Source organism: Podarcis muralis, chromosome 3 (assembly GCF_964188315.1).
Source record: "Podarcis muralis chromosome 3, rPodMur119.hap1.1, whole genome shotgun sequence".
Lineage (NCBI taxonomy): Eukaryota > Metazoa > Chordata > Lepidosauria > Squamata > Lacertidae > Podarcis > Podarcis muralis.
The window spans coordinates 120,824,726-120,840,398 of NC_135657.1; the positions used below are offsets into that span (position 1 = coordinate 120,824,726).

A 15,673-nucleotide genomic window follows, 5' to 3' on the forward strand; every position below is an offset into this window, starting at 1 on the left:
AGGTAAGGGACCAACTGCTTAGCTCAGTGGAGATGAAAAAATGCTGCCTTTGTTGTAGCTGTAACCTGTGCCTCCCTAAAAAGGGAGGTGTCGAAAATTACACCAAAACTCTTGACGGAAGGTGCTGGCACTAGTTGCGCCCCTGCAAGGGATGGGAGTTGGCCCCACAACCCCATATCGTCTCGACCCACTCAAAGGACCTCTGTCTTCGAAGGATTTCCCTTTACCAAGCTCCCACGTAGCCATCCAGCCACGGCTTCCAGACATCTGAACAGTGTGTCTAGGGCTGAGTCAGGGTGGCCGTCCATCAACAGATAAAGCTGGGTGTCATCAGGATATGTCATTCTAATACAGTGGTACCTCGGGTTAAGTACTTAAGTCGTTCCAGAGGTCCGTACTTAACCTGAAACTGTTCTTAACCTGAAGCACCACTTTAGCTAATGGGGCCTCCTGCTGCCGCCGCGCCGCCAAAACACGATTTCTGTTCTCATCCTGAAGCAAAGTTCTTAACCTGAAGCACTATTTCTGGGTTAGCGGAGTGTGTAACCTGAAGCGTATGTAACCTGAAGCGTATGTAACCCGAGGTACCACTGTAATGTTAGAATCCAATTCTCCCAAACCAAAATTCCAGACAAGCTGGGCAAGGGGGCGCATATAGATGTTAAAAAGCATCGGGGAGAGAATTGCACCCTGCAGTACTCCAAACACAAAGGAGTAGCGTGACGACAACTCCTTCCCCCCCAGTGCCACCCTCTGTCCCCGACCAGAGAGAATTGAGTGCAGCCATTGAAGGACTGCACCCTGAATCCCCTCGTAGGTGAGGTGGTGGTCTAGAAGTTTGTGGTCAACCATGTCAACGGCTGCTGACAGATCTAAAAGAATCAACAGCCCCGACCCGCCTCAATCCAGCTGCCTACGGAAGTCATCTGTTATGGCGACCAGAGCCGTCTCGGTCCCATGACCAGAGCAAAAACTAGACTGGAATGGATCCAAAGCCGATCCAAAGTCAAATTGTTCCAATGTACAAGTATGTATTATGGTTTGATCCCTGTATGGCCAGCTGCATATTCCTGCATTGCAGGGTGTTGAACGGGATGCTCCTTGGGTCCCTTCCAGCTCTATTCAATGATTCTATGAAATTAGCCTCAAAGAGTATATTTATCACACTCCCTTGCTATTACATACCAAGGATGGTGCTACTGTTGGCTTCACAAGAATATCCTATCCAATAGTAAAATGGGTTTATGGCAACTCCACCAGTGCCCTACCCTTCTGCTTTCTCTTGTAGTGTTTAAACTATATTTTATTTTATTCTAAAATACAACATTTATGGCTTATTCTAGATATTAATTTTATTTAATGAAAAGAATGGAGGCCTGTGCCATTCTGGCTGGTTTGCAAAATCACCTACCTTACAAGATCTCTGAGCTCCTCAGTCCCCTCGTGACCCAAGTCCTCCATGTGTTTCTGAAGTTCCTGACAGAGACTCCTAGGCATATGCTGCAGATTAGATGTACTCAGTCTTCCCTTCATCATGATATATAACCTGCTCCTATTCTTGTAAAATATTTCTTCAGGAATTGAAGCTTCAAAATCCAAGTGGGAAAAATAACATCAGTCAGAATAAGCTGTAAAGTTTTACTTAAAATACCCTAGAATCTGTGCAGGCATCATGAACAGTTTTGTTCCTATATTTCATGTTGTGTTGTCTTTCAAAATAGGCAATTCTTTCTGATTAGACATAAAAAATATGTAGATACAGAATCTTGACATAATGTTCCCTGGTAAAGTTGGGTGCCTCCTTGTCTTCACTAAATATGTCTTCATTATAGCGTGAATAAGCAACTGAGAATTTCTTAATGGCATATATAGGAATGGCAGACTCCTTCGAGTCTGATGCCATGGCACTCCCACACTGTTTCTTCCATCTAAATTTCATGCCCCCCCCAGTGGAAAAATACAGGTACCTGTATGTCACGGAAGTGTACATGGAAGTGCATATTGCTGTAGTTTGCATATTAATCTGTGTTCTAGAACCAGTAAAGTGAATAGGATCAGAATTCATTATTGTGGAGTGTGTGTTAAGTCCACAAACAATAAGTAATTAATGGCATGTTCAGCATGTTTCCTTTACATTGGGGTGGGGAAGATAGTGATCAGTTGATAGGTGGGGGTTAAATCCTGCTTTCCGCAGGGTTAGGCGGCATGTGGGAGTTAGGTAAGTAGTTCCCAGTGAGTTAGTTAGTTCCCAGTAGTGATGTATGGAAGTGAGAGCTGGGCTAATAATAATAATAATAATAATAATAATAATAATAATAATAATAATAATTCTATTTATACCCCACATTTCCTGGCTCCGGACTCAGGACTCCGGGCTCAGGACTCCGGACTCAGGACTCCGGGCTCAGGGCAGCTAACAGCAAATATAAAACATTGATTAAAATGCGACTTTAAAACAGCATAAAATACAACATAAAATACAGCATCAGTATCAATAAAATTCAAAAATTCAGGAGTCATTTTTTGGGGGGGGAACCCGGTCAGTAGACATCAAATGATCACCAGGGCTAACTGGCCAAGTTGGTCCTACAAGGGCCAGCAAGGAGACCAGGGAAGAATTTAAATGTGGGGTCCCAGAAAGGGTTTCTTCATAGAAGAGGAAAGAGAAAATGGAATAGAGGTTCAGGCTAATTCAAATTGAAGGCCAGGTGGAATAGCTCTGTTTTACAGGCCCTGCGAAAGGAGCTCAAGTCCTGCAGGGCCCTAGTCTCGTGGGACAGAGCATTCCACCAGGTCGGAGCCATCACTGAAAAAGTGACGGAGGATAGTCTGGCTTCCTTAGGGCCGTTCCTCATAAGGCATCGTTTCCAGGCCTTTGACCATTTTGGTTGCCCTCCTCTGGACACGTTCCAGTTTGTCAGTGTCCTTCTTGAACTGTGGTGCCCAGAACTGGACACAGTACTCCAGGTGAGGTCTGACCAGAGCAGAATACAGTGGCACTATTACTTCCCTTGATCTAGATGCTATACTCCTATTGATGCAGCCCAGAATTGCATTGGCTTTTTTAGCTGCCGCGTCACACTGTTGGCTCATGTCAAGTTTGTGGTCAACCAAGACTCCTAGATCCTTTTCACATGTACTGCTCTCAAGCCAGGTGTCACCCATCTTGTATTTGTGCCTCTCATTTTTTTTGCCCAAGTGCAATACTTTACATTTCTCCCTGTTAAAATTCATCTTGTTTGTTTTGGCCCAGTTCTCTAATCTGTCAAGGTCGTTTTGAAGTGTGATCCTGTCCTCTGGGGTGTTAGCCACCCCTCCCAGTTTGGTGTCATCTGCAAATTTGATCAGGATGCCCTTGAGTCCATCATCCAAGTCATTGATAAAGATGTTGAATAAGACCGGGCCCAAGACAGAACCCTGTGGCACCCCACTAGTCACTCTTCTCCAGGATGAAGAGGAACCATTGATGAGCACCCTTTGGGTTCGGTCAGTCAGCCAGTTACAAATCCACTGAGTGGTAGCATAGTCAAGACCACATTTTACCAGCTTCTTTACAAGAATAGATTGTGCCTGTGGGGTACAAAGCCACCAAAAATATTACTACATAAAATGCAACTTCCAACTAAGGAAGGCGGCTTTGGTCTCCCAAATCTGGAACTGTATCACCAGGCCTACCTGCTGAGTAAGACTAATGATTGGAGAGCTAGCAGGAATCCCAATTGGGCTACTCTTGAATATAGTTTCTTTGAACCTCTTGTAGGGTGGACTAAACTGGGCTCCAATTTTATGAAATATCCTATTACCCTGGAGACTATTAAAGCACCTATAAAAATTTGGATGAATATAAATAAAAATAATAAGGATGACCCCTTGCAGCATGAGAAATTAACAATATGGGCCAACCCAAAATTAAAAATTGGAAATCAAGTAATAATTTGGCAAAATTGGATGAAAAAGGGTATTTTGACATTGAATCAATTAATTGATGAAAATTACAAATTTGTGGAATATAAGACCTTGCGAGTAAAGTATGGATTAACCAGTGAAACACAATGGCAATACGTCCAATTGAAACATATGTTGGAAAGGCAGTTTGGTCCTGACGCTATAGCAGCATCGGAAACACCCATGTTGCTACAAGATTTAATTTCGGCAACAAAAACAAAGAACTCTACACTTGCACTATATAAAACCCTACTCAACAGAAAGAAATATGATTTAGAATATGATAGACAAAAATGAAGTGAACAGTTAGGGGTACAGATAACAAATGATAAATGGGAGTCAAGTATAAAATCAACAGAAATAGCCTCTATGGATCTAAGACTAAGACATTCAGCAGAAAATAATATTCAGAGTCCACTGGACTCCAGCAAAACTTTACCAGAAGAAAATAACAAATGCAGACAACTGCTGGAGATGTGGAAGTAAAAATGCGAACTTAGTACATATGATGATTAACTGCCCGATGATAAGATCATTTTGGTGTGAGGTGAGGATATATATAGCAAGAGTAATACAAATAAATTGTTATTTAGGGGATTTGAATTTAATTCTAAATTATATACCGGAAACATGGGAGATTACAAGGGGTCAAAAAAATGGATGTATCGTGCCATATTAGAAGCAAAAAAACCTTGTTTTGATGAATTGGAAGAGCCGCAAAAAGATTCCATTGAGCACATGGATTGACAATATGAACAGACTAGCGACATACGAACAAATTGCATATTGACACAAATTAAGAATGGATAAATATGAAGAAATCTGGAAGGAATACTTAAGCGGTAAGGCGGACAGTGGTAGGAAGTAGGGGGAGGAGAGGTGGGGAAATATTGTTAAAAAGGTGTAGTCATACGTATATCAGTGTATCCAAATCTGAATTGTTAAATTGTGTTATTAGTGTTATTGTGGTTTTTGTTGTATGTGTTTTTTTGTGGTTGCTGTTTATATTGAAAAAATGATTAAATAATTTTTTTAAAAAAATGAGTGTGTGTGTGAGAGAGAGAGAAATACTTGCTCCCTCAGCACATTGCTCCAGTCAAAACTGGAGTCCCCAAAGCTACATTAAAGTAAAAAGATATCCCACTTCACATGTTTCAACCCTTTATCAACTAAAATAGAAAGAAATCATTTCCCCACTGAAATTAAATATCATTTACCTACCTGTACGCTGGACAGACTGTTGCACTGCCTGCTCAAAATCCACATCTTTAGATGTACAAAATGCTTGAAAACCTTCTTCATCAGTTACAAATGTGTATCGTTTTCCCAGCATATACACTGTGAATACTGGTCCATACTGAAAAATATAGTGTTAAAAAAGTTACGTAGTTTTTATTTTATACACACACACACACACACACACACACACACACATATATATAACAAACAGCAGGAAGAATAGACTATGCAACAACTGCAGCAAGAATTTTGTTAGTCCAAAGATGGAAACAACAGGAGTTACCAACAAAAGAAGAGCGGCAGATGAAGCGGATCGACTTTGAACTGGCGAACTGACAGAAAGAATCCGGAACCAGCGAGACCAAGCATTCCAAAAGGACTGGAACAAATTTATATTATATTTGAAAGACAACTGTAAGCAATTAACATCATTAGCAGGGTTATCTGAAGTTCTGTAAGATGAAATTGTGGGAGAATCAGAACCTACAGGGTTAAGAGGTTCTGTGTGACGCCTTGCATCATGAGGCGTGGTCACAGACACTTACGGGAGTGGTTTGCTCTGAGTGTCTCAGTCTGCCTCTGGTACGCTATGCGAGAGGGAGGATGGGCGAGCTTTCGCCAGGTCTGATTTATGCTGTTATTCTACATGATTAAAGGCTAAGAAGATAAGGAAAGCCTTGTGTCTGTTCTGAGTTTATTACCCACACGCTGCACTTTGCTTCTAACTGCTGCGATTGCTCTGCTACCGGCTGAAGAGGCAGAAGGACTTTTGGAGTGGCACGGATAGTTAGCAAGCTGCGCAATGGAAGTGTGCCGGACGCCATGATCAAACTTTCTTGGCACTTTTGGCCTCTTGGCCGGCATAGGTTATGGGTCTTTGCCAAAGCTTTGAAGCTGTTGCAGGAGACGTCCCATGTGTGGGGGGCCGGCTGGGAAGAAGCTGGTGCCAGCTAGGGCCATGCTGTTCTTTGAAGTTGAACGCAGCTCGCTGGGAGAAGGAGATCTAATCTGCCGGAGGCTGGTCTGCTGTACCGGGAGCTGGACGCTGTTGTGAGTACGCTGGGGGCCCCGGGGGAAGATGGCAGATGGCCAGGAGGTGTTTGAAGCTCCGTTTGAAAGGCTTCAAGAGCTCACCGCCCAGTCGTGGAATACCTGGGCCAGGAGGGTGAGAGCGTGGTTTTTAGCCACGGAAATTTGGGACATATCCCAGAGAGAACCAGTGCCTACTGGAAATGTAGAACTGGTGGACAGAGATGCAGAGACGCTGCAATCTGTTTCTCTGGAGGAGAAAATGCAGAGAGAGAAAGCTGTGAGAGCTGAGATCTGCATGTTGAGGGCAGGTGTACATGCTAAGTTACAGCATCACCTGGAAGGCATTGAATCTGCGTGTGAGGCCTGGCAAGTGCTGAAAAGTTTGTGCAATAGCTCAGCAGGGGGCCAGGAGCAGGAGAAAGAAGCCGAGTGCGCAGCCGGAGGCCCTGTTGTTGCAGCCTCACGAAGTGCTGTTGGAAGCATCGGGGGGGCAGAGAAGCCCAAAAGCCATTTTGGAAAGGTTTCCACTGTGTGTGTCGTGGAGGAGTGCCATTTGAGAGGGGGCGGAGCTGGTCCGGAAGCTATGCTAGCTGAGAGCTCACCCCAGTATATTTCCACGCGTCGTTGCTACATTTGCAAGTCAGCTGACCACGTACGTCGCTGCTGCCCACAGAGAGCGAAGGCAGCTGGGCAGGAAGGTCCCAAGGTCGTTTCCCATGGGAACCAGTCTCGGAGAGGAGGCCAGCGTGGGAACGCAAAGGAAGGACGTGACTCAGAGAAGGGAGACTGTTATCATCTCACGGCTTCTCTGGCGGCTTTGAAAAACAACTCCAGCAGGGACACAGCTGTGCAGTGGGTGGTGGATTCCGGAGCCAGTCATCACCTGATTAGAGCGCCACCTGCTGGAGGGCTGCGGAATTGCAGGGCTGTTTCAGCTGGAATGACTGTTACGTTCGCTGATGGGACACAAAAGCCAGTTTCTGCTGTTGCTAAAATGTATCTTTCCTTTTTACAGGCGGAGCTAGAGGTCTACGTTGTGCCGGAAATGCATTGTTGCCTGTTATCTGTACCTGCTCTTGTGATGCAGGGGTACAAAGTTTGCTTTGAAAATGATACCTGTTCCATTTTCAGAGGGGGGAGACAACTTGTCAACATGGAAAGCAAGAACAATCTCTTTGTTCTGGAATCACCTCTGGAGGGTGGGGGGAATACCGAAAGAGCACAGGCGCAGTGTGCTAGTGTTCCCAGTCATGATTCATGTGTTCATGTATGGCACAAGAGAATGTCTCATGCTTGTTTGGAAGATGTTAAGAGGTTGCCCAGCTGCACCAAAGGTTGTAAAATCACACCGTGTGAGGGATCCCTAGAGTGCAGGGCATGCAGAAAGGTTCAAAGGTGCAGTTTTCCCGGGATAAAGAGGGTAACCACAAAACCTTTTGAGCTGGTTCACACAGACCTTGCAGGACCCATGAAGTGTGAGAGTCTGGGTGGGGCCAGGTTTCTGCTGACGGTGACAGATGATTTTTCTCAGAATTCATGGTGTTTCTCTCTCAAATCGCAGGGGGAGGCGGCGCAACTGATCCAGGATTGGGTTGCGGAGGTGGAACTAAGGTTCTCCACCAAGGTGCAAGGGTTCAAGAGCGACCGAGGGTCAGAGTTTACTGGGTCTGCTCTGAAGGAGTTTTTCAAGCAAAAGGGAATACGTCACCAGGTGACGGGTGCAAAGTCTCCTCAAGAGAGAGGCGTGGCAGAGCACAGGAGTGAAACACTGGCTGAAGCTGTCAGGGTCTTGCTGTGTGACTCTGGGCTGCCTCAGAGCTTTTGGAGTGAAGCTTGGAAATTTGCCAGCTTTGTTTTTAACAGGTCCTACAATCACGCTGTAGGTGACACACCGTTTTTTCTGTTGCACAAGCAAAAGCCACAGGTGCATTTCTTCCGTTCGTTTGGTTCAAGGGCTTCAGTGCCAATACCAAAAGCACAACGGAAGGAGGGTGGTCCAAGGTACCAGGACATGATCTTCTGTGGGTATGAACCTGCAAGCAATGGGTGGAAGTTTGCATACCCAGAGGGTGATCAGACCAAACTGCTGGTCAGCAAGCATGCTGAGTTCTGTGAGCAGGGTGGTTGGTCACGGCCTAGGGATGGTCCTGATTTTCTCTCAGAATGTCTGTCTGATTCTGAGGAGGAAGGGGAGGCAGAGGCTGAACCCGGTGATGGGGACCAAGTCCAGGATCAGGGTTCAGGGCAGGTTTGGGCATCTCCAAGAGTTGTGAAAGGAGTGTCCAAGAGCGAGCCTTCATCTCCTGTTAGCATAATGGAGAAAGCTCACAGACGGGTCGTCAAGTCAGAGGGGGAAGAGTCTGACGGAGAAGACACACCTGCTGGCCCCAGTGGGTCAGAGGGAAGTTCAGATGAAGCACCCCAGTTTGTGCCCAGGCGTTCATCTCGGGCCACAAAGGGTGTTCCACCTGAGAGGTTTCAGGTCACCAGTGCGTGGGTTGGTTTCACACAGTGTGATTCTGGGAGTGTGGAAGGGATTCAACAGGTGCCTGGGAAAGATGCCAGGAAGGGGCGAAAGGCAATGGGGAAGGTTTTGAACCCAAAGAGGTCCGTAAAGAGGTGTGCACAGGTCCCCTCAAGATGCAATGCGAGAGGGGGTGTGGGAGAATCAGAACCTACAGGGTTAAGAGGTTCTGTGTGACGCCTTGCATCATGAGGCGTGGTCACAGACACTTACGGGAGTGGTTTGCTCTGAGTGTCTCAGTCTGCCTCTGGTACGCTATGCGAGAGGGAGGATGGGCGAGCTTTCGCCAGGTCTGATTTATGCTGTTATTCTACATGATTAAAGGCTAAGAAGATAAGGAAAGCCTTGTGTCTGTTCTGAGTTTATTACCCACACGCTGCACTTTGCTTCTAACTGCTGCAATTGCTCTGCTACCGGCTGAAGAGGCAGAAGGACTTTTGGAGTGGCACGGATAGTTAGCAAGCTGCGCAATGGAAGTGTGCCGGACGCCATGATTGGCCTTTCTTGGCACTTTTGGCCTCTTGGCCGGCATAGAAATTGCTACCTATGCAGGTTGAGTAATATAATATTTTAGGTACTGATACAACAAGGATAGGAAACAAAGCGAAATGTAAAGATGTAAAGTTTAATTTTGTAAACCACCAGACGGGAGGGAGGGAAGTCCTTAGGCTCAGTTGAGCCAAAGAGATAAAATAAGAGGGTACGATGCTACGTAATGTGATTATATGTAATCTTTTACATATAAAAATACCGGTATGTAATTTTTATAATAAAAAAGTTAAGTAGTTTAATACAACTACATTAAGGGGGAGCCATTGGGTCCTGCCCATTGGCTCCCCTTCGGCACCAGAAACTCAGCTCCCAGGCAGACATTGCACACAGCAAGCACAAGAAAAGCAATCATGGCACCTGCCTACATGCCCAGCCTTCCACTTTTCCATCTATTCCCAACAGCAAGGGCTGGTAGACCGGCTGGCTGGGCTGCCTCACCCAATTGCTTGCTTGCTTGCTTACTCCAAGGCTGCCTCAGTTCCTGGCAACCAGCACCTCCTGGCCAGCCCCAGAGGCATCATTCGCCTGGGGAGCTTATAGCCAGGGCTGCTGCAACAAACAGCCACACAAGCCTTTGGGAGGCAGACACACAAGAGGGCATCAGAGGAGGGAGGGGAGGGAACAGGGACAGAGGCCAGTGTTGCCTGCAGTACACCTGACTATCATTCAAGGCACCCCAACATACCACGGCACACAGGTTGAGAAACATTGTTCTAGGGAATGGATTTTGAACAAGGGGGAGGTAATGCACCCATAAGGTATCTCCACCCTGTTACCCATTTCTGAAGATCAGCAGGATAATAGTTGGGGTGGGAGATATACAAAAAACAAAATGCTAAGTGTGGTTGTTGTGATGAAATAGAGCAAGACAAACTGGCAGCCACAGCCATTCATTCCTTGCTGGGCTGCGAGCACACCGCCTTTCCCCTACATGGCTCTGATTTAAAAGCGCTTTCTGGTCCACACAAACCTCAATTCCTCTCTGGTCTCTGTCCTTGCTTGCCTCTCCTACCCAGTTTCACTCTGCGTTTCTGCTACTCCTCCTCCTTCCTCCTTATGCACAATCTTTCCCACTCTATGAATGTGGTTTATACTCTGTTTCTACCTCTTTCCTGCATGTGGGAACATATGCACAGTTCTAACTTTCCCTATTAGGTTTCATTTTTTGCTAATTTGGGGATCACCTGAGTACAGAGAGAAAGAGAGAGACCTCCCACTTTTACATGTCCGGTGTTATTCTGCCTACTTATGCCATCAGCACTGAAGGCTGCATTGAAAATGCAGAAAACAGTATTATCTAAAATCTCTTAGCAATACTGTTGTGAAAGGGGAAAAAAGCAGACTGCATTACAATGAAGTTGCAAAATTTATTATAAAAAACACATTTGTATACATAGTGCTTGAAAATACTCATTTTATAAGACTCTCGTAGAATTCTATTTTAATGCATTCTTTCAACACTGAGTAGCTTTCAGGACAGCTTGAAAAGCACACATGAACTTTAGTAACCTAACACTTGGCTTGTTCAAGGGGAACTGTCCTGTTAGACAAGAACAGCCACATTGTTCTGAACAGCGCCCTAAAGCTAGAGAGAGAGAGAGAGCAAATACGTGTTTTAGCATTTCTCTCAGCATGTTATTCTATCATAGTAATTCAGACTATATAAATTGTTTGATAACAGTCAGCTAACACAAAGCATATTAAATTGTAAAAAGCAAAGTACCGTATTTTTCACTCTATAAGACGCACCAGATCACAAGAAGCACCTAGTTTTTGGAGGAGGAAAACAAGAGGGAAAAAATTCTGAATCTCAGAAGCCAGAACAGCAAAAGGGATAGCTGCGCAGTGAAAGCAGCAATCCCTCTTCACGTTCTGGCTTCTGGGATAGCTGCGCAGCCTGCATTCGCTCCATAAGATGCACACACATTTCCCCTTACTTTTTAGGAGGGAAAAAGTGAGTCTTATAGAGCAAAAAATACGGTAAGTTAGAAACCTGGCTTGTTCAGCTCAAGCTCAAGCCTTTTCATCCTCTCCCTCCCCAATCTCTGGTCCGTGACTGTACAAAATGGTTTCATTCATTCATTCTCCCTCCCCATCCCTGGCTCCCACAGTTATTACCTTGAGTCTGGCTTGTTTGATGAATTCCAGAGGAGCTTTCCCAAATTTGAAGGCAGCTCCGAACCAAGGGATGCAGCCACGGATACAAGGCGGCTCATTGACGTTTCTGAATGGAAAGAAAATATGCTTGACAACAAAACCTAGAACCACTGTAAACAGGAGAGCCAAAATGATTTCCATCTTCTTTCCTCTGTAGCAGTTGCTTTTCTGACACAGGCTGCCGCTGTAAGATATAATGCTGCTAGGGGTTACTTCAGGATAGTATTCAAAAAAATCTTGTTTGTACTGCTGCCTTCTTGTGGATGCTATGATAAAAGACAAGTTTATTACATAGTTCAGCTTGCCTCTGGGAGAGGCTAGTTTTACTTTCTAACTGACCCTCAAAATGGACTTCTCTTCTCTCTGTTCTCTGAAACATGAAGCCATATTTCATTTTCCTTCTTGTCCAATATTAACTGTTGTAAGCTATTCTGTTCCAAATAATGAAAATAGATCCTTTGTTATTTAACTGTGCATACATAGCCTTGATATATTTTTTATATCAATAGACAGTATTATAGTTTTGGGGCCACAGAGCCTGAGCCTGAGCGCAATTGGTATTTACAGACATTTAGGAACAGACACAATGCATACAGGTCCAGGAGCAATGTGTCACAACTGCTGATCATTACTCATTTCTGTCTCTCTCTGTGCACTCCAGTAGTTCAAAAGGACAGGACTTTCATCACATCCACCATATGGAGAAGCTCACCACATGACTAGCTGTGATGACCTGAGCTCTTTCAGCTTTTTCTCCACATTTTATCTGCAGGCTTCCAGCCACGGGAGCTATTTGGAAGATTCCCCTTTTCTTCCCCTTGTATTTTGGGGCTGAAAAGAGCAGTGTGTACTCATAAGGAGCTCTGGGTCTCTGTATTCAGGGATTCTAGCAGCTGGCTTGCTCATTTGTTTATCTAGGTCTTTATATACTTTTTAATATTCAGATTTTCTAAGTGGTGTACAGTAAACCTGCAACTAATGCACATTTAACTTGTGTGCATTCAGTTTTATGCCCTTGGCAAAATTTTATTTTTAAATTTTTATTCTTTAAAGAGGACAGAAATGGATGGGCATCTGGGGGAAAAGACTTTGGCAATCCCACTCGCCATTTACCGTGACCAATTTTAGCTTTAGGTGTGATCCCCAGAATGTAAGCCCTGTGTAAGTTGAGGACTCCTTGTACATAAAACTTAAAAAAAAAAAAGTCAAGCACATTGCACTTGTGTTTCTACAATGAGCCTTCATGAGGGACCTGCTTCCAGAACTGTGAGGGGAGAAAGACTCTGTGTGTCATTTGGCAATGACTGCTTTTGTCTGCCTTGCCCCACGCTCCAGGCCTGAGAGCCTCCCAGAAGAATTCTGTAGCCGGGGAGGGCGGGGGGGGGGGCAGCTATCCACCCATCAAGTAAATAAATAAAAATACTTAACTATCTGACTGCGTCGCATATAACTCATTCTGCACCCCCCCCCAAAAAAATGCCTGCCCACCCTAAAATAAATCCTGGCTACGCCCATGGGCTTTCTGGGCTTTTGGTTTGAGGCATAGGTCGAGGGGTGCCGGGTACTAGCATCATCAGCTTTTGGGCTACTTTTGGATAGGAAGTTATTGGAAAGCCTTGCTTTTAATATTGGTGAACTTTTAAAGGTACCCCTGCCCGTACGGGCCAGTCTTGACAGACTCTGGGGTTGTGCGCCCATCTCACTCAAGAGGCCGGGGGCCAGCGCTGTCCGGAGACACTTCCGGGTCACGTGGCCAGCGTGACGAAGCTGCTCTGAAGCAGCTTCTGAAGAAGCTTCTGTATCTGAAGAAGTGTGCATGCACACGAAAGCTCATACCAAGAACTAACTTAGTTGGTCTTTAAGGTGCTACTGGAAGGAATTTTTTTTGTTTTGAAGCTGCTCTGGTGAGCCATAGCCGCACACGGAAACGCCATTTACCTTCCCGCTAGTAAGCGGTCCCTATTTATTTACTTGCACCCGGGAGTGCTTTCGAACTGCTAGGTTGGCAGGCGCTGGGACCGAACAACGGGAGCGCACGTTCACTTAAATTTTAATGAATGCTAATGCTGGATTCTTTTGTAATGAGATTATATTTTTTATTACATCTCAATAATGTACAGTACTTAAAACATTTTTATGTGAACTGCTTTCAGCACATACATATTTGTGGGAAATGTGGTATATAAATAAATTGACCATGAACTGAGTAAAATATCTGTTTATCTTCCAAGCTGTCATACATGTAGATGGAGCTATAATATCCAAGTACTGTTGTTACATTCATAGGCAATCTTGAAAAAATACTGGATTTATCTTAGAATAGTTGAGCTTCCCAAAGTGAGCTGATTGTTAGTATCATGCTGACCTAGCAAAGTTTGGTGATAAAACACGACCTTTGAATCAAGCTACACTATAGGCTATTTAATCATTAATGAGTATATGCTACATTTTTTTCACAAAACATTTGTCTGCTTACTAAACGTGATGCTGTTTGTTGTCCTTGCTTATAATACATTTATCAAACCTATGAGTAAATTTTAAAATCCCAAAAATTTGGTATAATACAATTAAAAAACACACACACACCAGACTACATTTCAATTAAAAAACAAACTGGTATAAACTCCCTTTGATGCAACTTCCTTGCCCCATTCTCCCTTTTACTTACTTGTGGTCTCTTGGGTTCTTTTTCTTCCAGCCACCCTTCTTAGCCCCTCCCTCTCTTTTCCTCAATCAGTCCCTCTTCTGCACATCTGCCTTCAGCTAATTTTTCTATAATTCCTCCACGAAACTTCAGAAATACTGTTTCACCTCTCATGATCTCTGCAATGGGGAATCCTCCATGCAATGTCTGTCTTACATGCTTTGCCAGCCTCTGATTACTAAGACCCATCGTGGGTTTCTCAAAAATAAGTCATTCTGACGAATTTCATTACATTTTGATGGAGTTACAAGCTTGGTGGATCAGGGGAATGTTGTGGACATAGTGTATCTTGATTTCAGTAAGGCTTTTGACAAAGTCCCCCATGATATTCTTGTGAGGAACTTGGTAAAATGTGGGTTGAATGAGGCAACTGTTAGATTTGTAGCTGGTTGGCAGACCAAACCCAAAGTACTCATTAATGGTTCCTAGTCATCCTGGGGGAAAGTGACACATGGGGTGCTGCAGAGTTCTCCTGGGCCCCTTGTTGTTCAGCGACTTGGATGAAGGAATTGAGGGGATGCACATCCAATTTGCAGATGGCACCAAACTGGGAGAGGTAGCTAATGCCGCAGAAGACAGAATCAGGAATCAACATGACATTAACAGATTGGAGAACTGGGCCCAAACTAACAAAACGGATCTTAATAGGGACACATGTACGGTTCTGTACTTAGTAGGCAGGAAGAGCCAGATGCATAAATATAAGATGGGGGACACCTGGCTTACATGTGAAAAGGATCTAGGGACCTTGGTGGACCACAAGCTTAACACGAGTTGACAGTGTCATGCAGCAGCAGAAAAGCCTAACACTACCCTAGGCTGCATCAAGATAAGTATGTCCAAATCAAGGGAAGTCATAATACCACTCTATTCTGCCTTGGTCAGACCATACATGGAATACTGCGTCCAATTTTGGGCACAAAAATGTAAAGTTATTGACAAGCTGGTACATGTGCAGTGGAGGGCAGCCAAGATGATCCAGGGTCTGGAAACCAAGCTTTATGAGGAACAATGGAAGGAGCCAGGGAAAGAGGAGATTGAGATATGATAGCTATCTTCTCAAGGGCAGTCACATGGAGGGTGGGGCGGGCTTGTTTTCTTCTGCTCTGGAGGGCAGGCTTTGAACCCATGCTTTCATATCACAGGAAAGGAGATTCCAACTCAACTTCAGGAGCTGCTCAACAGTGGAATGGTCTCCCTCGGGAGGTGGGAGGTTTCCTTGGAGGTTTCTAAGCCCCGGTTGGAAGGCCATCTGCCCTGGATGCTTCGGCTAAGATCCCTGCATTGCAGGAGACTGGACTGGAGGCCCCTTAGGGTCAAGGGTATTTGCCTGCCTGTGACTTGGCCCCATGAAACCTCCTCTCCTTGCTTCAACTTGACATGCTGATTTCTGCTGGTAGCCCAAATGTCAGCTCCCTCTGAAGGCAGCTCAGCACAAAAGCAGGGAGCGCCTGCCAGCCTTGTCTGAGGTGTTGTCTGTGGGGCATTGAAGGCTCGCTCCTTCCCGCATGGCGAGGCAG

The 15,673-nt window shown here is 44.9% G+C and overlaps 1 protein-coding gene across 5 annotated transcripts in view; it reads right to left on the reverse strand.

Moving 5' to 3' along the window:
- Positions 1 to 12,143, reverse strand: part of CYP39A1 (cytochrome P450 family 39 subfamily A member 1) — a 46,371-nt gene extending 34,228 nt beyond the window's left edge. For all 5 annotated transcript variants that reach the window (XM_077926610.1, XM_028721851.2, XM_028721849.2 and 2 more), the window contains exons 1-3: positions 11,411 to 12,143; positions 5,167 to 5,302; positions 1,412 to 1,586 (exon numbers count right to left, since the gene is read on the reverse strand). In XM_077926610.1, the coding sequence (XP_077782736.1) occupies positions 1,412 to 1,586; positions 5,167 to 5,302; positions 11,411 to 11,590 (491 nt within the window). In that variant the 5' untranslated portion in view covers positions 11,591 to 12,143. The remainder of the gene's footprint in view (positions 1 to 1,411; positions 1,587 to 5,166; positions 5,303 to 11,410) is intronic.
- Between the last annotated feature and the right edge of the window lie 3,530 nt (positions 12,144 to 15,673).